The following is a 27,054-nucleotide window of genomic DNA, read 5'->3' as shown; positions in this document are numbered from 1 at the left end:
TAGGCATGGTTTATTGGTCACAAACCACTCCTGCGCGTGATGTAATGCTTAATTCTATACTTTGTCTCTATTTGAATAGTTTTTTCAATCTCTTGTGCGTGTACTCATCTGTTCGCCTCCTCCCGCCTCCTCTCCTTCTCTGGCCTCCTCATCCGTCTCCGTCCTCGCTCCGTCACGTTTCACCTCGGCCTTCTCCTCTCTCCTCTCTCCGGTTTCGGTCTCCCACTCTGATCCACCTGCGGGCTCCCTCCAATCTCTGCTGCAAGCTCCGCGTCTGGTCCTCCCGCCTCCTTCCTTCTCCGTCCTCCGTCATCCGCATCCCTCGCCGTCTCATCTCTCGCTCCGCTTCTCGTGCCGTCGCGTACGTCGCCGCCCCTTCCTCCCAGTGAATCCTTAGCGAGGTCATGGGTGACTGGAATCTCATTCCGTTTTCTTTCAGTGTTTTCTTCAGTCCCGCGTAGGACCTGCGTGTTATCGCTACCGCTGTTGAGTAATCGTGATCAAATGATAGTCTTTTCCCTTCGATTTCAATCTTCTTGGTCCACGCGGTTCTGAGTACCAATTCCTTAACCTCGAATCTCAGAAAGTTAATAATCACCGCCCTCGGAGGTCTGTCCGGTTGTGGTCTCGGAGCCAACGCCCTGTGGGCCCTCTGTATCTCCATTTTTTCCAGTCCCGTTTCCTTCAGTTGTTCTTTGATAAGCTTTTCCACATATATGGTCACCGATTCCCCTTCGACTCCTTCTTTCAGTCCCCATATTCTGATGTTATTTCTCCGTGACCTCCCCTCCATGTCCGACATCTTTGTCTCCATCTGTTCTTGTTTCTGAATCACACATGTTAATACCTCGTGTATCTCCGTGTTCCATTCCTCCGCGTGTGCCGTCCTAGTCTGTAGCTCGGTCACGTTTCTGTCCTGTTCCGCCATCTTCTCCTCCACCCTTTTGATTTCTGTATTCATTTCACCTCTGAAGTCCTCCTGTTCCTTCCTCAATTCCTCCCGTAGCTTCCCAATATCATTCCTTATCGTGTCCGTGTTCAGTTTTATCACCGCTGTTATGTTCTCCAGTATCCCGGCCTGCATGACCACGGCCCATCCTGGCATTCCCGTGTCTGCCTCAGCGGTACCTCCCCCTTCTTCCGCCTGGCTTTTCTCGGCTTCGCTTCGGGGATTCTGTTTCTTCAGATTCTCTCCTTCACGTATGTTCTCCATTTCTATTTCCTTCACAATCGTTGTCTCTTCCTTACTTCTCGTGTGCATTTTCATTTTTAATTACTTTTCGGGTCTTTTTTTATCCGTTTTTTCGCTCATTTGACCAGGAGCTCTATCGCACGTGTGTTACCCGTCTGCTCTCATACCGGAAGTCCTCGCATTTTTTAGGTCAACTTCCCCTTTTTAGCACGGTTCAAATCTCACCACCCCCAATTTATGTCACAGTACCACTGAAAATAGCACAGAGTATGGGGAAAATGCCTTTATGTGATAGCTAGACCTTCTATGCTAGCTATGTCTGTAAAGGACTTTCAAAAACCCATTCAATATAGTTTGTTCCACCTCAAATGTAATGTTAAAAAAATGTATTTTTAGGTGTTTGTTGTTGCTGTCAATTGGAACCAGGTCTAGCTAAAAGATAGCCCCTTTCGTGACTTTCGGTTTGCAAGCCTGTGGCTTTTGTGACCGGAGTCACTTGCCCACCCGCCCCCGATCACCCAGTAGAGAAACGACCAAGCGTCGTCAAGGGGCTCGCGGTGTGTCAAGAATACATCAGATCTGAATTTCAAAGATACCCAGCGTACAATATGGGTCTAACACAGCTTCACGATGGGGTCTGGAAGCTCGGAGTTGCTAATAAACAGTTTAAAACATTGTTACTCGACGGAAGAACCAGAGGACATCTCGTTGCTACAACTAGGAAGCCTTCACGCTTTGACTCTATATATATCTATGGATGAAACGCCCACATCCATACTTCCGCAATTCGTGACGCGAAGTGGGAGATATGGGGTCTATAAAAGAATCCCATATGTCCTAGTAGGAATTACCACTAGGAGGCTGACGTGAATGGTTTTTCCCAGTCGGAAGCTGGTTCTTCCGCTTCTTCCCAGTAACGTGAACGCGGCATGGTGCGCATGCGCTGTGACACCAACGGCGGAGATGGACGTTCGGTCTGTAAATACCACTCGTCGAGTAACAATGTTTTAAACTGTTTATTAGCAACTCCGAGCTTCCAGACCCCATCGTGAAGCTGTGTTAGACCCATATTGTACGCTGGGTATCTTTGAAATTCAGATCTGATGTATTCTTGACACACCGCGAGCCCCTTGACGACGCTTGGTCGTTTCTCTACTGGGTGATCGGGGCGGGTGGGCAAGTGACTCCGGTCACAAAAGCCACAGGCTTGCAAACCGAAAGTCACGAAAGGGGCTAGCTAAAAGAGGGGTCAATGATCGCAAATGAATACATGGTAAAAAGGTCTACCAATTGTCATGCAAGAATGCACTTCTAATATGCTACACACGAGTAATTCAGCCATAATATTTGCAAATAGTATTCTTCTAAACAGTGTATTACAAAATCTTTGTAGCTAATGTAGACAATATGCAATTATATAATGGTCACCTGAAAACATATTGTTGTCTATTTTCAAGATAGCCACTTAACCAGTTCATCGCCACCCCGCTCACACCGTATGTTTGTAATTTAGAAATTAAAAAGTGATGATCAATCGTATCAAATGCTTTTTTAAGTCAATAAACACCCCTATTGTGTAATTCCTCTCATCTACGGTTGTGGTTATTTCTTCATATATATTCATTAAGGCTAAGGGCCGGCTGTTGATCGATTTGCCCTGAATCCATACCGACTCTCACTCAGTAGGTTATTCTTTTCAATAAAACTATCTAAGAATCAAGAATCAAGAATCTTGGAAAATTGTGAAAGCAAAGACACTGGTCTGTAGTTGGTAAAGCTGTGTTTGTCCCCAGATTTAAATAGATGAATAATGTAGTGAATTAATAGAATTATCCCACAGGGATGAGGTTATCTTATCTAAGTGTGCTAGTGTTTAATAGTGTATAGGGACATAGTGTGTAATAGTGTAATATTGTCATAGGGTAGTCATATAATAGTATGTAATAGTGTTATAGTGTAATATTGTGCAAATGTGTAATAATGCAATAGTGTAATAGTGTGTAATACTGCAATAGTTTAATACATTATTTTGTTTTATTTCCTCAAACAGACATGTTCATGTAACTTGCATCAATCCGATCATACTTATTATAATCTATACCCTTAATTACAGTCACCTTTCAGCCAACTGAGTTGAAGATTTGTAGCTTGGTCCTAGGATAAACATAAATTATAAACATCTAAAACCATGAAACTGATCGATACACTTAAAACAGACATGTCAACATAGTTTTTTTTACCTGTTTGCATAATGATAAGGTATAAAAACAAAGTGCTTCAATACAAATGTATTTTTTAGAAGTTTAGTAATATCAAGCCCCAAATGTATTTTCTTTAACCTGATCTAAGGTACATTATACAACTCATTTCTGAATTACTTTGCAGTGTCTAGTTTTTTAGCCCCCCAGAGTTTTATGCTCTCAATATTATGGATATGCATTAAATCCTACACACGATAGGAAATATTCAATCAACTCAAAGATGATAATTCTAAGGCAAATACATTTTAACTCACTCACCATAGTTAGTGTATAGTATGGCTAACATGTATGAAAGTTGTTGATACAATATTATAATTCATAATAATTTTGCAGAAAAAAAAGCTAAATGCACTGTATTACCGGCGAGGTTGTTTGATTTTTGTCCCGATGATTGAAGGAAATTCATTTTAAGAACTATTTAGCATGAAATATCTTAATACAAAGATGTATTTTATACATTATAACCATGAAAATAATGCAATGTTAGGTTTTACCGTGATTATAGTGTTCACAGATAGGAATGTATCGAGGATACATTCAGTAACATCAACATCAGTAACCCTGGACAGACTTGTGAAGTCAGAGATAGGAATGTATTATTCACATTCAATTATCCAAATGTACTCTGTTTGAGTCAAATTTACTCCGTGAAATGTACTCTGCGAAAGTTCCCTCCACTATGCAGGGTTTTTACATAGGCTACTAGCAAAAACAATTCATATTGTTTCAGTGATGGTCTTGTTGATTGTTACATGGTCGACATGTCTTATTTCTACATGAAAGATTTGCTTCATTCACACAATAAATATGCTGTTTGTGTAAAAATAATGTATAATATCCGGACTGATTCACTGTATAGTGAATCCAGAGGTATAGTGGATCGATTATATTTAGTTTTTATAATATTTTATAATATCAAAACATGTCTTATGTTCTATAAGATGTTCTTATATATCTACAAGTCAGAATGATGTAAAAAGAGTTCTACTAATATATTTCACTTAAAAAACTTGTACAGAAAGATAAATATACGACCCCCGGAGCCCTGTCGGAGTGTATACAGGTTCTGTACAGTATACCACATGCAAATCCCATATGGTCTAGCGGTAAGGATGCCCTGGTTTCAACAGGGAGGCGCGGGTTCGACTCCTGCTATGGGAATAACACCTTTTTCTATACATAGCAAATGTGTTGGTATGTTTTATTGTAACTGTTTGACTGTTTGTTTGTTTTAGTGCAAGACTGTTGCATCATCTAAGAATGGTCTAGGGTTATCTCCTCAACACTAGGTCTGAGATGCATTTAAGTCCTATTGATAGGTTTTTCCATACCTTTGCAAGGATATGTATGACTGTGCTGCATTCATTTATTTTAAATTTGGTGAACTTTATGGTATTTTATGGTTTATTTATGATTTATTGTGATACTTCTTATTGAATTGTTTAAATATGATGTGTTTAACCCAAGGGGGCATTAATGTAGTGTAGGACCTTACAAATATGATTTGATCGCAACAAGTGGTAAAATGTTTTCAAGCATTACATTTTAAAGGGATCACATTCACATAGCTGAATATAGTTGCACAACTGGATAATATTTGTATTATTACTAGGATGAACTTAAAAAAGTTAGAGAAAAGGTAGAAAGAAGCGCAGTTGTGTATATTATAATTTTTTTTATTAAAGAATATTGCAGATCATACTGTAACCTTTTTTATCAATAATATAAGCGTGCATAACATCAATAATGTGATTAATATCTAAAGTTTCTAAACACTTATGATTTTTCAGCTTAAAAACCGTAACATCCACTATTACGGTGTATAAACATAACAGGTGTGCTCTGTTAAAATGACCATTCATATGATCTAAAATAGTAACTAGGCCGTTTTCAGATAGAAGACTTTCATCCTCTGAGAGTGTCTCTATCATATATTGCCAATTATTTAGCAAGCCTTTCTCTCTCACCAGCTTCAACATATTTTCAAAAAGCCTTAAGCGCAGGCTATTGACATTCCCGGTTACCCATCGATGTACAATTGTCCCGACAGCTCCGCGGCTGTCACTAGGGCTTTAAGAGTAGATACTTTGATTGGGAAGTGGAAGGTTTTTCTTCTAGTAGGACACAGTCTCTTAACCGTACCCCCGGTTGGGGATGGCTGTGATGATGCTCTGTTGGTTACATCAATGATAGGTATTTCTTCGGGGTCGGGGTGGAATACATTAGATTCTGATGTAGGAGGGGTGTACCGGGGGCTATTAGGAGGGACATCCATACGCATGAAGGGGGTTGGCTGTGATGAATCCAGCAACGAAGTCTCCCAAGGACCCGTGTACCAGGGACTATTACGATTCGTACACCTGACGGGGTTTGACGGTGGTGACTCCGGCGATGAAGTCTCCCAAATCGTTGTAAGAGGGCTGTAACTAGTCCTAGGGGTGTCTAGGAGGCTTTGCAATGAAAAAGTTTTAGTTGAACCATACAGGGGTACGGCTAATGTCTCAACTTCCTCGTCTGGAGCGTATAGTGGAAACAGGCTATCTAGTGTATCCAAGGCATGCTTAGAAGGATCAGCCTCATACCAAGCAAAGTTTGGTTGCTGTGAAGGAGGGTCCATGAATCTATAACCGCCAGCGGGTATTGTCTCAACATCGTCAGGCGTGTATAGTGGAGACAGGCTATCTAGTGTATCCAATGCAGAGTTAGCAGGATCAGTCTCATGTGTCACATACAAAGCCATGATTGCTATCTAAAAGTACAAAATGCGCTGTAAGTCTTTTTAAAGGAGGATTTAGGGTTGACACGCCCCATCCTCCGCCCCTTCGCTGAGGGTCAATCGCACTCCATCTCCTCTGATTCGGTGTATGGGAATAGACGTCTTTTTAAATGAACCAGGTCTGTCCTCACCTTAACCCCTTCTTTAGTAACCAATCCGCAAGTCCGAAGACATTCTAACCAGGCCGGTACTGGTACTGAGAAGAGGATATACTCATGACTTGTATTAAGGAACCTTGAGAAGATGGTTAGACTAGTCTCTACACCAAAAGCCAGAGTACTTTTTATAGATATCCGCCCGTAATACACATACCCGTAGTCTATTGAGCTTATTACCAGGGTGAATATATGCCCGTCCTTAAGCGTTCTACCCACTAATCCATCCATAGCCTCATAGGAATCTTTTTTCATTTTCCAAAATTCCGTCTCCGATAGGTCTATCTCAGATCTTCTTCCAACACCCTGGAAATTCTCCAAGGAGGTCTTGTAGAAGACAACTCTCTCAAATTTAACATCATAACAGAATCCGAGGACCCCATCCCTGAGGGGCCATATCTCTTTATAAAACACGCTACCAAATTTGGATGGTGCAAGTAACTCTGCCTTAAAATGCGCTACGAGGGCTGACGTGCGTATAGTAGATGTAGCTAGGCTGGTCGCCATTTTTTTTCTAGGGTCTCTCTAGGAGGGAACTCTCTAAATATATAGGTTTCTATCCTACACATCTATAGCGTCATATAGACCCGTCCGCAGCTACGCCCCCACCCCCATACAGAAATACATCCACCTAGACATACACACCCACACAATCTTTTTGACAGTCACAGTCCTTGACAGAAACTTTGAAGTATCAACTGTTGTTTAAAGTATCAGGATCGTAGCATAGGAAATGGGGAATTTCTTCAGTAGGACTACCAGCTGTATTACGACCTCTATAAACTATGATATCGCATTGCTTTTAAAACATGCTATAGCTAATAAAGTCAACGATGCCCACTTGTACACTGTAACCGGGAATGTCGATAGCCTGCGCTTAAGGCTTTTTGAAAATATGTTGAAGCTGGTGAGAGAGAAAGGCTTGCTAAATAATTGGCAATATATGATAGAGACACTCTCAGAGGATGAAAGTCTTCTATCTGAAAACGGCCTAGTTACTATTTTAGATCATATGAATGGTCATTTTAACAGAGCACACCTGTTATGTTTATACACCGTAATAGTGGATGTTACGGTTTTTAAGCTGAAAAATCATAAGTGTTTAGAAACTTTAGATATTAATCACATTATTGATGTTATGCACGCTTATATTATTGATAAAAAAGGTTACAGTATGATCTGCAATATTCTTTAATAAAAAAAATTATAATATACACAACTGCGCTTCTTTCTACCTTTTCTCTAACTTTTTTAAGTTCATCCTAGTAATAATACAAATATTATCCAGTTGTGCAACTATATTCAGCTATGTGAATGTGATCCCTTTAAAATGTAATGCTTGAAAACATTTTACCACTTGTTGCGATCAAATCATATTTGTAAGGTCCTACACTACATTAATGCCCCCTTGGGTTAAACACATCATATTTAAACAATTCAATAAGAAGTATCACAATAAATCATAAATAAACCATAAAATACCATAAAGTTCACCAAATTTAAAATAAATGAATGCAGCACAGTCATACATATCCTTGCAAAGGTATGGAAAAACCTATCAATAGGACTTAAATGCATCTCAGACCTAGTGTTGAGGAGATAACCCTAGACCATTCTTAGATGATGCAACAGTCTTGCACTAAAACAAACAAACAGTCAAACAGTTACAATAAAACATACCAACACATTTGCTATGTATAGAAAAAGGTGTTATTCCCATAGCAGGAGTCGAACCCGCGCCTCCCTGTTGAAACCAGGGCATCCTTACCGCTAGACCATATGGGATTTGCATGTGGTATACTGTACAGAACCTGTATACACTCCGACAGGGCTCCGGGGGTCGTATATTTATCTTTCTGTACAAGTTTTTTAAGTGAAATATATTAGTAGAACTCTTTTTACATCATTCTGACTTGTAGATATATAAGAACATCTTATAGAACATAAGACATGTTTTGATATTATAAAATATTATAAAAACTAAATATAATCGATCCACTATACCTCTGGATTCACTATACAGTGAATCAGTCCGGATATTATACATTATTTTTACACAAACAGCATATTTATTGTGTGAATGAAGCAAATCTTTCATGTAGAAATAAGACATGTCGACCATGTAACAATCAACAAGACCATCACTGAAACAATATGAATTGTTTTTGCTAGTAGCCTATGTAAAAACCCTGCATAGTAGAGGGAACTTTCGCAGAGTACATTTCACGGAGTAAATTTGACTCAAACAGAGTACATTTGGATAATTGAATGTGAATAATACATTCCTATCTCTGACTTCACAAGTCTGTCCAGGGTTACTGATGTTGATGTTACTGAATGTATCCTCGATACATTCCTATCTGTGAACACTATAATCACGGTAAAACCTAACATTGCATTATTTTCATGGTTATAATGTATAAAATACATCTTTGTATAAAGATATTTCATGCTAAATAGTTCTTAAAATGAATTTCCTTCAATCATCGGGACAAAAATCAAACAACCTCGCCGGTAATACAGTGCATTTAGCTTTTTTTCTGCAAAATTATTATGAATTATAATATTGTAATAAACAACTTTCATACATGTTAGCCATACTATACACTAACTATGGTGAGTCAGTTAAAATGTATTTGCCTTAGAATTATCATCTTTGAGTTGATTGAATATTTCCTATCGTGTGTAGGATTTAATGCATATCCATAATATTGAGAGCATAAAACTCTGGGGGGCTAAAAAACTAGACACTGCAAAGTAATTCAGAAATGAGTTGTATAATGTACCTTAGATCAGGTTAAAGAAAATACATTTGGGGCTTGATATTACTAAACTTCTAAAAAATACATTTGTATTGAAGCACTTTGTTTTTATACCTTATCATTATGCAAACAGGTAAAAAAAACTATGTTGACATGTCTGTTTTAAGTGTATCGATCAGTTTCATGGTTTTAGATGTTTATAATTTATGTTTATCCTAGGACCAAGCTACAAATCTTCAACTCAGTTGGCTGAAAGGTGACTGTAATTAAGGGTATAGATTATAATAAGTATGATCGGATTGATGCAAGTTACATGAACATGTCTGTTTGAGGAAATAAAACAAAATAATGTATTAAACTATTGCAGTATTACACACTATTACACTATTGCATTATTACACATTTGCACAATATTACACTATAACACTATTACATACTATTATATGACTACCCTATGACAATATTACACTATTACACACTATGTCCCTATACACTATTAAACACTAGCACACTTAGATAAGATAAACCTCATCCCTGTGGGAAAATTCTATTAATTCACTACATTATTCCTCTATTTAAATCTGGGGACAAACACAGCTTTACCAACTACAGACCAGTGTCTTTGCTTTCACAATTTTCCAAGATTCTTGATTCTTGATTCTTAGATAGTTTTATTGAAAAGAATAACCTACTGAGTGAGAGTCGGTATGGATTCAGGGCAAATCGATCAACAGCCTTAGCCTTAATGAATATATATGAAGAAATAACCACAACCGTAGATGAGAGGAATTACACAATAGGGGTGTTTATTGACTTAAAAAAGCATTTGATACGATTGATCATCACTTTTTAATTTCTAAATTACAAACATACGGTGTGAGCGGGGTGGCGATGAACTGGTTAAGTGGCTATCTTGAAAATAGACAACAATATGTTTTCAGGTGACCATTATATAATTGCATATTGTCTACATTAGCTACAAAGATTTTGTAATACACTGTTTAGAAGAATACTATTTGCAAATATTATGGCTGAATTACTCATGTGTAGCATATTAGAAGTGCATTCTTGCATGACAATTGGTAGACCTTTTTACCATGTATTCATTTGCGATCATTGACCCCTCTTTTAGCTAGACCTGGTTCCAATTGACAGCAACAACAAACACCTAAAAATACATATTTTTTTAACATTACATTTGAGGTGGAACAAACTATATTGAATGGGTTTTTGAAAGTCCTTTACAGACATAGCTAGCATAGAAGGTCTAGCTATCACATAAAGGCCTTTTCCCCATACTATTTTCAGTGGTACTGTGACATAAATTGGGGGTGGTGAGGTTTGAACCGTGCTAAAAAGGGGAAGTTGACCTAAAAAATGCTGCGTGTTATGTTGGATGTGAAATTGACATGGAAACCTCATATAATGTACATAAAAAATAAGGTAGCCAAGAGTGTTTTTGTTTTGAACAAGGCAAAGAATGTGCTTGATTATAATTCTATGCGAATATTATATTGTTCACTCATCCTAGCATATTTGAGTTACTGTGGGGTAACCCGTATGAAAGCAACATAAAGCCCTTATTTATATTACAGAAGAGAGCAGTAAGAATAGTTCACAATGTAGATTCAAGAGAACATACCAACGAATTATTTATTAAATCCAAACTATTGAAACTTAAAGAGTTAGCTGTAATACAGACTTTATTAGTTTTGTTTAGAGTAAAATGCAGAGTATTACCATCAAATATACAGAGGTTGTTTGTTCCCTAAACTTTCATACCCCCTTGCAGTGTTTTGACACCTAACAGGGCCCCTACACACACACCCCCTCGAACAGAGACACAGATCCACATAGATGGATCTTTTCAACACTTTATATTTTCAGGACACTATCACGTATAACTTCTTATATAATTATTTGCTCAAAGCATGCTCAGAGAGAGAATCACAGATTCTCAGAACAGTAAGTTAAGGAGGCCAGATTGCTTGGAGTTATAATAGATGAAACAGTCTCTTGGTCAACTCACATTAACAATATTGGAACAAAAATGAGCAGAAGTATTTCAATTATTAGACGGAATGCCTATTTTTTAACAGACACATCTACCAAGCAAGTCATACAATCACTAGTTTTGTCACATCTGGACTACTGTCCAGCATTCTGGTCAAATGCATCCAAACAAGACTTAAAAAAAATACAGCTTACTCAAAATAGAGCTGCAATACTTGTATTGCATAGCTTAATTAGAATTTTAGAATTAGTTGGTGAATGAGAGTCAATGAGAGACTAGTGTGTAGTCTTATTTTGTTTATGAGAAATATTTATACTTTACATATTTACATATTTATTAGTGATGGTCTTGGCTATGGCAATAGACAAGTCTTGAGGGGTCGGTTCGCCCTACCGAGACCCAGAACTGAAACCTTAAAGAAAACTGTAATGTACAGGGCAATGTCCTACTGGAATAGACTTCCACAATATTTGGTTTCAATTACCAGTAAGGGAGGAGACTACGAGTGGCTGTAATGCAGAAAGAGATTGATTTTGGGTGGGTCTAATCTATGTCTAATGAATGGGTTCTTGTGTTGGGTTATGTGTTGTTTTGGAATGTGTTTGTCTAGTGGTTATGAGGAGTATTAGAGTATGAGTGTATGGAATGTTGTGCTGTTTTTGAGCACGTTTTAGTTTTCTCAGAGATGTCTTTGTTGTTTTATTGATATTTGTTGTTTTATTGCTACACGTTAACAATTCTAATGATTTTATGCTACATTCATAAACATTAACCCCTAGCCCCTTAACTCAGATATATATGTTGTGTGAATTAAATGGATGGAATTGAATGTCCATTGTACAAGTGCCCTTATAGGTTAGAATAATAGAACGTTTTATTAACCATAGCCTTTGTGAGTAGACTTAAGGTTACAGTGGATTTGGGATCTGATCCGTTAATTCTAGTACCTGTTTTAAATTCTGTTCATGTAACCCCTTCCATTGTGTGAACTAAAAATATGCTATGAGTAAAATGTTGTACACTAACTTTCATGTTACAAAGATATAAACCATTTGAATGATGACTGTAAATGTGACTATAATGTTCTACATTTTTACTCTAAGTATGCATGTGCCCTAATCTTCACGCCCCCATGCGGTGTTTTAGCACCTAAGAGGGGCCCTGTTCACACCCCCGAACAGAGACACACACCCTTACTGACACACATACCCAGATAGACCCAGATCTTTTCTGTACTTTATATTTTCAACACAACTCTTTAAGCTATCATATATAGTGTAATATATGTGTAATAATTAATGTGAATAATACAAAACACTGTAATGCAACCTTTTTAAAGAATCTATTTTAAATAAAAACACTTCACAGGACCGTATTAACGATATATTCAAACCCTAGACCCTTGCAGGCTAATGAAATAGTGCACTTTGGCACCCAAAGAGCATTAAGGGATACATTTGTAATTTTCTTTTGCTTAAACACAAGTGTATAAAGATTATGTCTTTATCCAAGAAACTAAAATATAGACATACATACATTTGTAATTTGGAATACAGAAAATGTATTTTACATTTGGCATTTGGAATACACAAAATGTATTTTATTCTTAATTCTGTAACTTAGACCTCATACACACAGACACATACCCACACCTTGGGGTCCGTTTTTTCTACAGAAACGGGAAGTCGCAGGGTCATAAATCTGCTTTTGGCAGAAGCTGCATCTAGTAGTTTTAGGCTTCCCATTGGCCCTAGTCATTCTCCCTCCTACTATGACAGCTACGGGGGCTGTCACTATCAGAATTTTCAGAGAACCTGCAGCGCTTCATTTCAATCTGCTGAGAGACACTTGAGAGAACACACAGCGTACAGAGTGGAGACAAACAGAGCTTGGGGAGTATTCTTTCTACACACCAACAGCAGACAGACACATTTGAAATGCTTATTCTTAAGATACACTTATTCTGAACACAGATATATTGAACATTTCTGAAGAATAATAGATTGTATTTTACATTTGGCATTTGAAATACACAAAATGTATTTTACATTTATTCTGAAACTTTATTCTTAATTCTGTAACTTAATTCTCCATGCAACCAATTTCTGAACACATTCACACACATACGCACACACATTTATTCTGAAGATACACACACAATCTTAATTCTGTAACTTAAACCACACACATTTATTCTTAAGATTGTTGTGAAACTATATTCTGAAGATACACACATTTATTGTGAAGATACACATAAAAACATATTGTGAAGATATATTCTTAAGACTTTTGGAATACACAAAAACATATTGTGAAAACCTTGGAATACTTATTGTGAAGATATTGTGAAATGTTTAATCTGAAAACCTTGGAATACACACAATCTGAAAAAAGAAAAAAAAATTGAATCTAAAAAAAATAAATTGAATCTTTTATTTCTGACAATAAAAAAAATTGGAATACACACAATCTGAAAATAAAACGTTTGAATCTTTTATTTTGAAAAACTTTAATTTTTTTGAAAAAAGAATTAAAACTTTTATTTTGAAAAAAATCTGAAAACTCCTCCCTTTCCGTAACCAGATGGCCCTCCCCTTCCGAAACCGGATGTCCCTCCCCTCAAAACTGGATGTCCCGCCTCCTTAAACCTCTCGACCAATCAGAGAAGCCCTAGGGGTCATAAACCATCTCAAAAAGGGGGCGTGGCTACAATCCATCAAACTTTGCTATATACCCTTATAAGGTATGACATACCCCTAAGTCCCCTTAAACATCTCGACCAATCAGATGGCTCCAAATAAATTAAAGGGGCGTGGCTACAATCAATCAAACTACGTGTTTTGCATAATTAGACAGGTGCCGCATACTAAATCTCTCTCTTACCATAACACCAAGACTTAACTCACTCAAATACAGTTAGCAGCTGGATAGACTACAGATGGAAATTAGCTTCTGAAATTAGCTTCTGCAAACATATTTTCATGTAACAATGATTAATTGTCAAAAAAAAGAAAAAAAAATATTATAATATTTGTAATTAAAAAAATAATTAGATAGATTCAGGGCTTTTCAGAAAACATTCGGGGCTTGAGCCCAAGTAGCCACCCCCTAGCCCCGCCTCTGCAGTGTAGGTTAGTGTATATATTAGTGCTGTCAAACGATTAAAATATTTAACTTGATTAATCGCATGATTGTCCATAGTTAACTCGCGATTAATCGCAAATTAATCGCATTTTTATTAAAAAAAAAAAATTTACCTTAAAGGGGAACTATCTTATAAATGGCCTTTTTGAGTGTTTAGCATTGTTTCCTAGCTATGTGAACTTATATTAATATGATCTATGTCTCAAAATTCTCATATTGGCGCATTCTTCCAATTCTCCTCTCACAATATTCACCCTCACTGAACTGAGTCATTTGAAAATGTGATGATTTGTGATGTCAGAGAGACACCGCTGCATGTTAATGTTGAGATACAAGATGAGCTGCACACAGTGGTTGGAGCCCAGGCTCAAAACGGCTTAAGATCTTGAGGTAGAAAAATGCTGTTTTTGAGGACTTGATTAGAAATACAAAACAATGAATAAAAAAAATATATATATTACAGAGGTGTTCCATAGACTCACAGGAATTGTGTAAAAGTGCCCAAATAGTGAAAGAAATAGTAAAATAGTTCCCCTTTAAACAGATCTTTTTCAAGTTCCAAGTTTTAATACTCTTATCAACATGCAAGTCAACAAATGCTTGCTTTGTGCAGCCATTTAACACAAAAGGATGACTCTCATGCATTGCAAATTTGCATCAAATTCAAAACAGAGTGATGCACAAAATAACTTAAAAGAAAATAATAATTTAAAACAATGAATAAAGTGTGCATGAAATAATAGGGGAAAGAAAACGTTAGGAACTTGTTACATTCACACACACAAGGGCTGATTAATCACACCCCCCCCTCTCTCCCTCACACACACACTCTCCCAGCTCTTTTTCTCTTTTGCCCCTTCCTCATCTCTCTCACCCCCCTCTCTCTCTATATCTCACACACACACACACACACACACACACACACACACACACACACACACACACACACACACACACACACACACACACACACACACACACACACACACACACACACACACACACACACACACACACACACTTCAGAAACAAACATAGTATCAATGAGAGCATCAATAATACACCTGAGTGAAGTCTAGAAAAAAAAAAAAAAAAAAGTTTAGTTAATCTTGAGTTAAAAAAATTAGTGGCATTAATAGAATCGGGAGTTAACGCGATATTAACGCGATATATTTGACAGCCTTAGTATATATATATATATTTCCTTTTTTATGTTTGATTTACAACACTGGATGCAATAACAATACAAGTGTTGTCTTCTGTGTTGAACTGATACAGGTGATATATAGGGGATCCAGAGACTACCAGAGGTCATTTCATGATGAGAGGAAACGCTTCCTCAGCTCCAAGTCTCACCAGCTGGAGCTCTGTCTGAATCTGCTGCCCGTCACCAACTACACCATCTCAGTCTCTGCAGTGTCTGCCAGGTTTGCAGCCACCATCACCGCCAACACCAGTTTACAAGGTGCTGAACAAGCGATCTTGCACTCACTGATGTATAACATACAGGTGTGACAATGAGCTTCCTCATATTATATTAGTGTAAAAAGAAAATCCCTCAAACGGTTATCATTTTGATAATCATGCTTTAAGTACTGTAGTTTTAATGAAGTTTTTTTTTTTTTATAGTGGTCTTTCTTACTGTAGTTTTAACGAAGCTGGTGTTTTATTTTATAGTGGTGAGTGTCTATGTATGTTTGTCTTTTAACCACTGCTCAAATGAAGTTCCGAAAGGAAAATAAAGTAATTTGAAGTTGAAGTATCATGAGCTGTTTTGTTCCAAAATAAGATATCGAACATTAAGGGGGGGGGGGGATTACACTTTCCCTTATAAAAAGCCTAACTTTACAGGGGCATGTCAACATTAGGGGCATGCCTAGCTGTTGGGCAGAAACACCTCTCAAGTCAAGTCAAGTCAAGAGTTTTATTTGTCACGGCATACAAGTATACAGTGAAATGCGGGGGGTCTCTCCCAGAGTTTTAAGCGGGGCTAATGGTCCGTATCCGCTTTAGTTAACATTTTCATTATTACTGAATGACAAATATTCTGTGATGATATTTCAGGTTACTTGGGATATATTTATGGATATTCTTAATTTTGGACACTTCATATGAAATGAATAATGACCAGTGTGTACATTGACCAACCTCTCATTCGCAGCACCCCGAGCACCAGTTATCTCATACGGAGAGGTTGAGACTCCATTGCCCACTCTGAGGCTATGTAGATCAAGCCACACTCTCGATCCAATAAGGTAACGATATATATCCCCCACCCGTCTCCACATATAATCTGGTTTCATACCGGTTTCAAGAATGCGGTTTCAAGTTCCGACTAAAATACCGAACCGTTTACCTTTTGCCTTTGCAGTTCTTACCAAGTGTTTGTGTTGCCAGTAGAAGGGACCTTGGTGTTTGACTGCACCTCTCCCAGGAACCCAGACTTCAACCAGAGGAAGGCCCACGGACAGTACATCACCGCCCAGGTCCTCCTCAGCCAGGTGGGGACAGAGATGAACTTCACTGTCGGGAATGGTCTCCTCTACGGAGGCTTCTACAACGCTCCTCTACAGAGCGGCAGAGACTACTACATCATAGTACGAGCCGTCACTCGGTGGAAAAAGGTAGGGGGGGGAGTGCCTGATTCTGATTAAAAAGATGATTTTGATCAAAACATGATACATTTTACTAGACATATTTAGATGGTACAGCGTTAATTAGACTGTAACTATATATTAGAAAATCATATGAATAATGTTTCTGTATTTTGACCTCTTTCCTATATAGGCTTTTAAATCCACTTGTGTTCTTTGGGCAAAAGTGAAAGGTAAGGATACGTACTGTCACTGTTTATTTTATTATTATTAATATTTTTACACATTACCTTTTTCCCACGGAGCTGCAGACCGCAACTGTGGGCTTTAAGTCACACATTGTGGACACTCACTCATGGACAAAGTCAGGGACATTTTGTCAGTGTGTCTTTCTCAGCCTATTTTCTAATTGATGACACAGAATAACAGCGTCTGGCAACACATTGTTTCATACTCCAGTTGCAATATTTTACTAATGGCCACTGAGTGGCACCAACGGAGCAGTATCAGTGTTCAGTGTCATCAGTAGTCAACCTACAATGTGCATCAAATACAAAAATATAAGGATAAAGGAAACTCACTGAATATCCCCTATTAAACTGTACTTAAAGGGGAACACCACACATTAGCTCGGTATAGAAGAGACAGAACCTTCAAATGTGTGACGTCACCTGGATAGTTGGGAGTTTTCACACCCAAATGAGGTTTGTATTCTAATGTTGCTAACATGCCTTAACCGTAATTTCAACCTAAGTTGGTGTAAGAGCTCACACACACATTTACATCACAAATTCTAGAAAGGTTTTAGTCAGTAAAACATTTCAAAAGAAACTTTTTGGTTTATTTATCGGAACCCTGCAGTTATCAGTTACTTTGAAGAAATGCGCGCACACGTACAAACACACACACACACACACGTACAAACACACACACAGACAGACACGCTCTCACACATACACACACACACACACACACACACACACACACACACACACACACACACACTACATCATATATTCTGGTATTTCATGTTTCAGGTACATCATACATTCTGGTGTTTCATGTTTTCATATATTCTGGTGTTTCATCTTTCAGGTACATCATATATTCTGGTGTTTCATGTTTCATGTTTTCATATATTCTGGTGTTTCATCTTTCAGGTACATCATATATTCTGAGGGTTTCCTCTCGTTCTGCTGTTGCATCAATAGGACTGGTTGCATCGGTCATTCTGGGCGTGTACAGTTACTCCTGGTGAGTAAGATCACAGTAAACACAATACAGGATCTACCGGATCTACACTATCTACACTGTACATGGCATTTAATCTCCTTATACCTTGTGTCTTGTTTTTCAGGTATTTTCGGTTTTGGAAGAAGACGTGACACTCCTTGGCCTACTCCTTTTTAATAATTGTGTCTATCTGCTTAGGCCTTAATGTAACACATGTCATTGTGTACATATTGTAAAAAATATATATGTATACAATGGCATGCAAATTTCTCGATTCTGATTGGCTAAAACAGTCAAGTTACACGTGGTTATTTGTCATAACTCCACGCTTTTGGTCCTAGAACCCGCCCACAACCGAATTACGATCAATCCGCCAGTCGTGGATTTAGAAGTGAAAGCAGGATGGCAGACAATAACCTTACGAATGAATGTGACAGCGTCATAACGACTAAATCAAAAACGATTCTGTCACAGCGAATGTGTGTTTCTTACACAATGTTGGATTATGTAATTGGTGGGTCATGAGTCATTGTGGAACAAAATAAATATTGCGTGAATTGATTGATTGATTTATTGATTAATTGCACATTTTATTACTGTCCGCCTTGTTTCCAACTGGTTAAGCTTGGCGACTCTTTCGAAGTCGCTCTCTTTCGAAGTTGGTTATGCTTAGAGTTTATCTTTAAGCATAACCAACTTCGAAAGAGAGCGACTTCGAAAGAGTCGCCAAGCTTAACCAGTTGGAAACAAGGCGGACAGTAATAAAATTAGCAATCAATCAATCAATCAATCAATCAATCAATTCAATAATCCACGCTCACTTAAAACAGCGCACCTCCCAGCTGCTTCTATAGAAAGTATGTTTTAAAAAAAAATCCCTCCTATAGGGCAAAGAAAACTTAATTTTTTTCCCTATAGGGCAAAGATTTTTTTTTACCTACTTTCTATAGAAGCATCTAAGAATGAAGTTCTATAGAAAGTAGGTTCCAAAAAAAAGAAAAGTTGGATGTGTTCGTTTGTTGGATGTGTTAGTTGAGAGACAGTTGGATGTGTTCGTTTGTTGGATGTCTTAGTTGAGAGACAGTTGGATGTGTTAGTTTGTTGGATGTCTTAGTTGAGACAGTTGGATGTGTTAGTTTGTTGGATGTCTTAGTTGAGAGACAGTTGGATGTGTTAGTTTGTTTGATGTCTTAGTTGAGAGACAGTTGGATGTGTTAGTTTGTTGGATGTGTTACTGAGAACAGTGGGATGCACTTCCGAGCTGCTTCCACATGGAGGCAACTTCTCTTCTTTTTTTTTGGGAACTACTTTTTCGGCTGTGCCTCGGGCCTAACAACCACCCATAGGCGTGACCTAATTTATTTAACCCACTCTGTCTCGTGATCTAATACATAATATATAATAATAACAATAAAGAGGAAAAAGGTGATATCGTTTTGTATATTTTTCCATCATAAATGTAAGTAAATGCTGTTAGTGCTTGTAAATCAAATCAAATAAATCAAATCAAATTTATTTATAAGGCCCGACAACACACGTTAATGTCCCCATGGGCCGTACAGGTCTTCTTTAAACAAGTCAAGAAGAAAACATAACAATAAGTCAAGAACAGAACAAGAACACCATAAGGTCCAAACATTTTTAGATGAATGCAAATAAATGAAAGAATGCAAGCACTCCCAGACATACCCCACGCGAAGGTAAGGAAAAACTCACTAAAACCTAACAATAGGGAAAAAAGCTCCACAGGCAGTGTGGAGGAGAGAAACCTTAGAAGGGCCATTCAAGGGGGGATCTCCCTTCTTAGATGTTGGTGATAGTAGTGTTGCAGACGGACAGTTGGTAAGCATGCACTCATGTGTGTAGTGAAACACAGATGAGTGCATGCAATAGCAACTGAACATTTTGAAAGATTAAAGATAGAGCTAATAGCGATAGCAACTGAACATTTTGAAAGATTAAAGATAGAGCTGATAGCGGATCTATTTGAGGCACAGGGGCGGCGCAAAGAGGGTCACGTCCTCCCCGTCTTAGTCACGGGACATTCAAAACTCCGGTCATTGCTCAGGGACAGCCGGAGACAGGGAGATAGGGGCGGCGCAGAGGGGGTCGCGAACTCCCCGACATCATCGCGGGACATCCGGCACTCCGGTCACCACTACGAGACCTCCGGAGACAGGGGGGCACGCAGAGGGGGTCGCAACCTCCCGGCCTTCATCACGGGATGTCCGACACTCCGGTCAGCACTCCAGGACAGCAAGTCATAGGGGGACAGGGAGACGGGACAGGCGTTAGACAGCTCATGAGATTGTAGTGGGCGGACATAGCAATAAATACAAGTGGTAAGCATATATGTGAATGGAGTAGATATATGAAGTAAGCGTATTATGTGAATAGAATAGAAGTACTTAACCCAGCAATGAAACCGCGTTGACTGTTAATCTGTTAACAGTCTGTTAATACTGTTAATCAGTTGACAGGACCACGGACAGACGACGGTGAATAACTGATCCAAGGCCTCGGAGGTGCATGTAGAGCAGTCACTACAATCTTGGCCAAGACCCCGAGGCATCCATCACCTTAGTCAGCGCCAGGAGACGGGCACTCAGAGAATTACAATGCTATGTAATTAAATTAATAAATAATTGTATTCATTTTGTAAATACATTTGTGAACTTTGACTGTATAAAATTCTACTTAAAATCATTATGTTCTTCACATCTATACTGTGCCATTATTAGCAATAAACTCACCGTAATCTACAGATGTCGACTGACTGATGCAGCCAAGTTCTTGTGGTGTGAACAGAAAGGTTGTGTCTGGTTCTCGCAGCAAGGTTGGGATTTGAAAAGGCTTCTACAATCCTGGATTTTCGAGTTGACCCCTCACTGCCACTTATTAAGTGAAATATGACTTGTCTTGATTTTTGTCTTGTGGAGCTATATACATATAGATGCCACAAGTTTGACAAACATTTCATTTTCTCATATTTTTATATCAAAATTACATTCTTCTCTATTGCTGGAAAACAACTAAATCTAGTTCATACCAACAACTCATCCATCCTTCCCTCAGAGGGCATAACCGACAATTACGATCAATACAATATGATGATTGCTTTTTAAATAATTCCACAATTTTTCAAGCTTTTCTTATATCATTCAATTATCATCATTCAATCAATGTAGATGTTGCATACATTTAATTGTATTTTAGTGTTTTTGACCTAACATTACCTTTGGGTCAGCCTGTATAGGCTGTGATATGTGAGTGGTAGGCTATTGAGTAACAATTCACCCCAGTTAATTAGTGTGGGTGGCACCCACACTATTGTAATCTATACTATTTATTATTTATTCTGCAGATTTTTGTCCAGTAACTCCTGCCAGAGCTTTCACACCACACACAAGTGTATAGTAAGGTATCAAAACGACCGGCTTGGTCCAACTCGAGTTGCTATTACTTTTTGGAAAGTTTCACTGCACCGTTTGGCTACAAATCGACTTTAAACGGGAAATGTTGGTCCATAAGGAATGAATGGCAGAACTAGAGTGTAGAAGCTGCATTTTTTTGTTTTACCATCACTGTTGGAGCCAAAATGCCCTTCTGTTTATTTAGTTTTATTTTAACTCACGGTGCAGAGGTTTGGCATTATCAGTCACCATGGCAACCACCACAGGGGGTGGTTACCCATATATACTGATCAGTGGGTGACGAGCCCCAGGTGCGCAAGGGGAATAGCCATACAGTTTTTGACCGTGTCTTGTCGTGTTCGTGTCGATGTGCCGTATAGGTCGGCGTTCAGTGTTATTAGTAAAAAGAGTTTTTGTATATATTTTTTGGTTGATAATGGTCAATAAAAGGATTGGCATATCGAAAATGATACGAGCTCTCTGGACATTGAATTCTTCAAGCACGCGTCTAACTCAAGCCAGCCCACTTGCCCCTCGCAGTAGGCTTATAGGTAAAGGAGTCTACATTAGTCAAAAACGAAGGCTCTTCGTTTGAAATGGACAATTGCCTTTGTTACTTATTGGAAGACGAGGATAATCGCGCTCGGCGCTCAAGATTCATTCAAACAGCTGATCAGCGAGACAGCGCGCTCTGCGCTCAAGATTCAACAGCTGATCAGCGGGACAGTGTTTTGATTTTTGAGGCCGCTGAAAGACATTAGTGACAACTGTTTGGTTCACCGTTTCGCTTGGAATTGCGCAGAACGTGGACAATCTGGACCAAGCTGCCCAGCACCGTCGGGGAGCGGACGGACCGGGAGGAGCTGCCAGCACCGTCGGGGAGCGGACGGACCGGGAGGAGCTGCCCAGCACCGTCGGGGAGCGTACGGACCAGGAGGAGCTGCCCAGCGCCGTCAAGGAGCGGACGGCACCAGCTGAGCTGCCCCAGCACCATTTGGGCGAGCGGACGGACCAGGGAGCTGTCCACGGTACCACCGTCAAGGAGCGGACGGCATCAGCTGCCCCAGCACCATTTGGGCGAGCGGACGGATCGGGAGCTGTCCTGCGCGCAAGCAGTTTATTGAATAGCGCTCGGACAAGGAGCGCTGTTTGAAGTTGAATAGCGCTCGGACAAGGAGCGCTGTTTGAAGACTTTTCGAAGTTCAAAGAATAAAGTCAAACGGCCCGACAGCGCTGCGCAACGAACAGGTATGTAGCGCGCTACCGGTATATCTTATATGGCCATATAAAAAACAAATGTGTGCACACACAGGGTCAATTGAGAAAAATATAAAAAGGGAAAATTCCAATGCATTGGTGGTATATGGTTGTGCAACCCGTTCGTGTGTGTGTCTGTCAAGGTTTGGTTAGAACGTCATGTGATGATTAACTGTGGGTTTTGTTTATTGTGATTTAACCAAAGGTACCGTTTCATATTGAATCTGTTGGTCTTATATTGCTGAAATGAATTCTGATAAAGGTGTTCAGAATCCAACAGAGACCAGCGTTATGGTTGAACAGCCCGCCACAGCTGAAACTCATTGTAAAGAACCTTCATTGGTTGAAACGTCACAGCCCACACCCACAGTGGCTAAAACACAGTCCGAGGTGGACACAGGTCAAATCACACACAATGTTGATACCGATCAGCAGGTCACAAAACGCAAGAGCAAATTAACACCAAAAGCCCTATTGGATAAAATTGACACATTACATAAATTACATAAATCTAAATTTAACAAGGCTTCTAACTTGCAAAAAACGATTTTGGGGTTAATGCAAAGTGGATGCAAACAGGAAGTGCAATGCGCATTTATGCAATATCTCCACATATGCAAGGAAGCAGCAGCAAACCAGGAGGCTCTGTTGCCAATAGTACCTCCTGAGGAAAGGGGAAAACATGACATTTGGTTCAAAGCCAAAATGATCAATGTCAATGACTTTATTGATCACATGAATGCATGGACAAAAATGACAAAACCTGTGGAAAGTGTTAATGAGGATGAGGAGGATGTGCAAAATCTAATTAATCCAAATGACAGCATTTCTAATGTGGAAAGTGTTAATAAGGATGAGGAGGACGTGCAACATCTAATTAATCCAAATGACAGCATTTCTAATGTGGGAAGTAAAAAATCTGCTCACAAAGGTCACACAAGGTCTGGTACCAGCAGGTCCAGCAGATCTTCTACCTCAGCAGCTCGCTTACAGGCCGAGGCAGATAGAGCTTCACTTGTGATTCGCGCTGCAGCGTTAAAGGATAAACACGCTCTGGAGGAGCAGGAACAAATGCTAAAAAAGGATAAACACGCTCTGGAAGAGCAGGAACAGATCCTGAAAAAGAAAAAGGAAACGATGGAGCTTGATGCACAACTGGCAGCTACCAACGCAAGAATAGCAGTATTACAATCCCCCAGTCACCAAGCTCTTTCACTCACACAGTCCGATGGAATGGACTCCTACTACAGGAAAGGAACAAGGTTAAAGGAACCCTCAGTCACTCTCAATCCTCATGCAAAAGAATATACATCACTACCACAGCAACAGTCTATGCAGCCACCAGAACCACAGCAACCATCTATGCAACCACCAGAACTGCAGCAACCATCTGCATGGCAATCATATGTGCAACAACCATCACTATGGAAACCACAAGCTATGCAACAGCAACAAGCACCCATTCAACAACCACCACCATGGCAAATACAACAACCTATGCACTTGATGCAGCAGACACCCATTCAACAACCACCACCCTGGCAAATACAACAACCTATGCACTTGATGCAGCCAACACCCATTCAACAGCCCCCATTTTGGCAAAGACAACAATCTATGTTGTTACAGCCAGCTCCCATTCAAACACAACCGCCATCTTTACAAAGACAACATGTGTCTTGGGATGGAGCACAGGACAATACAACTCACATGGAAGCTTCTGTGCAGCTAACGACCCCAACTGTAATTTCACCCCAAAGCGATGAAACCTCAGTTGTATGCAACCTATTAAAAAGACAAAATGAGATAACAGCAATGCTAGTGGAGCAGCAAACCACTCACTTACTGCCACCAAGAGAGATTCCATATTTTGATGGGGATCCTCTGCAGTACAGAACCTTTGTCAGAGCCTTTGTTCATTGTGTGGAGAAGAACACGAGAAACAGAGGTGATTGTTTGTACTTCTTGGAGAAGTACACCAGGGGTCAGCCTAAAGAGCTTGTGCGTAGCTGTCAACACATGGCTCCAGACAGAGGCTATGATATGGCAAAGTACCTACTTGAACAACACTTTGGAGATGAATATAAAATCACAGCAGCTTACATGGAGAAGATGCTCAACTGGCCGCTAGTGAAGGCTGAAGACATAAAATCTCTTCAAGCCTATGCCCTTTTCCTTCGGGAGTGCTGTAATGCTATGGAGAATGTCCAGTACATGAGGGAACTCGATATGCCAGCAAACATGAAAGTATTGATTTCAAAGCTTCCATACAAGCTCAGAGAAAATTGGAGAGTCTCTGTATGTTCGATAATGGAAAAACACCATCGCAGACCACAATTCATGGATATTGTCACATTCATTGAGCGCCAGGTAAAGATTGTCTCAGACCCAGTCTTCGGAGACATTCAAAATACACCACCAAGTACAGGAAGTAGACCTATGAACATGAACAGAATGAAGTCACAAATCAAACCCAAATTCACAGGAGACAGTTTTGCAACCACAGTTACTATCGAAACCCCTGCAAAGCAAAGAAATACATGTGCTCACAACACCAACACTTGTGTATGTTGCTCTAAAAACCACACTCTGGATCAATGTCCTCAGATGGAGGAGAAGACACACAGGGACAAGATTACTTTTATAAGGCAAAAAGGAATCTGTTTTGGCTGCCTTCGCATTGGACATCTTAGCAGGAATTGCGAGAAGCGCTTGACTTGCAAGGTGTGCAGCCAAAACCATCCCAGTGTTCTTCATATAAATCAGAAGGAGAGAGCAAGCAACACAAACCAGCCAAAGAAACCTTCGGTGAGTAACGCACAGATCTCTTTGCAGACATGTGGACAAACAGGGGCCGGAAGCAGCAATGGGGCTCTGTCAATCTTGCCTGTACAGGTGAAGTCCGGCGAGGGAGACAACATCATTACAACATATGCATTTTTAGATCCAGGCAGCACTGACACATTTTGTTCAGAAACCCTAATGAGAAGGCTGAACCTTACAGGAAGGAAAACACAAATCAGCTTACATACCATGGGCCCAAAGGCATCTGTGTCCAGCTACATGCTGACAGACTTGGAGATCGCCAGCCTCACTGGGAAACAGTTCTATGACCTGCCCAAGGTCTACACCCAGAAGAGGATGCCCGTAACCACGAGTAACATCATTAGCCAAGAGGAGTTGGCTAAGTGGCCATACTTAGATGGGGTTGCCCTTCCTCGGATTCAAGCTGATGTGGAGTTATTGATAGGTACCAATGCCTCCAAATTGCTTGAACCTTGGGAAGTTGTGAATAGTCATGGCAATGGGCCATATGCCATTAAGACCCTATTGGGGTGGGTCATTAATGGTCCCCTATCAGGCTACAGTGAGCAGCGGAGTGAGAATGTCAACCCCGCTGCTATTGTTAATAGGATCTCTATAACAAATCTGGAGGAGTTGCTGAACAATCAGTACAACCATGATTTTAATGAAAGGTCATCAGAAGGCAAAGAGGAAATGTCGAGGGATGATATGAAGTTCATGGAAATCATGACTGATTCATGCAAACTTCAGGACGGACATTACACCTTGGAGCTTCCCTTTAAAAGGAAAGAAGTGTCTCTGCCAAACAATCAGTTTGTTGCTAGGCAACGCATCCTTGGACTGAAAAGGAGGTTTGGGAGAGATGAGAAGTTCCACCGAGACAGGATTTCTGCCATCCAAAGAACATCTGATGTCACGCAGTGGAGGTACATTCATACCACTCAGAACCCTGCTGACACAACTTCAAGGGGAGTTAAGGTGGATGATTTGCTGACCAACAGAAGGTGGATTGAGGGCCCTGAGTTTCTTTGGAAACCAGAGGAAGAGTGGCCAGATGGTATCTTGGAGTACAACAATTTCTGCTGATGACCCTGAGGTCAAAAAGGATCTCAACATCAATGCAGTAATTGTTGATGCACCAAGTGCCACACACCAACTGATCACCTACTTTTCTAACTAGAAAAGGTTGAAGAGGTCAGTTGCTTGGATCCTGAAACTACGAAAGACTCTATTAGAGATGAGTCATAAAAGAAACTGAGTCATGAGGATGCAGACAAAGTGGAACAGGAAACACTGGCTGAGAGAATACTTACCTTTGCTATAGGAGCGGCAGAGGTGGAGTAAGGAGAGACAAAGTCTTGTCCCTGGAGACATTGTATTGATCGCAGACGCTACAGCCCCATGTGGTTCCTGGTTACTTGGAAGAGTCCTGGAGACCTATCCCGACA

At 39.7% G+C, this 27,054-nt stretch overlaps 1 protein-coding gene across 1 annotated transcript in view; it reads left to right on the top strand.

Annotated features, from left to right (window-relative positions):
- susd1 (sushi domain containing 1) overlaps nt 1-18,730 on the top strand; it is a 45,649-nt gene extending 26,919 nt beyond the window's left edge. The window contains exons 9-14 of the mRNA XM_084307486.1: nt 15,583-15,769; nt 16,466-16,559; nt 16,676-16,928; nt 17,092-17,131; nt 18,059-18,152; nt 18,256-18,730. Of these exons, the coding sequence (XP_084163612.1) occupies nt 15,583-15,769; nt 16,466-16,559; nt 16,676-16,928; nt 17,092-17,131; nt 18,059-18,152; nt 18,256-18,283 (696 nt within the window). The 3' untranslated portion in view covers nt 18,284-18,730. The remainder of the gene's footprint in view (nt 1-15,582; nt 15,770-16,465; nt 16,560-16,675; nt 16,929-17,091; nt 17,132-18,058; nt 18,153-18,255) is intronic.
- Nucleotides 18,731-27,054: the final 8,324 nt, after the last annotated feature.

Source organism: Notolepis coatsorum (genome assembly GCF_963971535.1).
Source record: "Notolepis coatsorum genome assembly, chromosome: 2".
Taxonomy (NCBI): domain Eukaryota; kingdom Metazoa; phylum Chordata; class Actinopteri; order Aulopiformes; family Paralepididae; genus Notolepis; species Notolepis coatsorum.
This window is presented reverse-complemented; position numbering and strand designations above follow the sequence as displayed.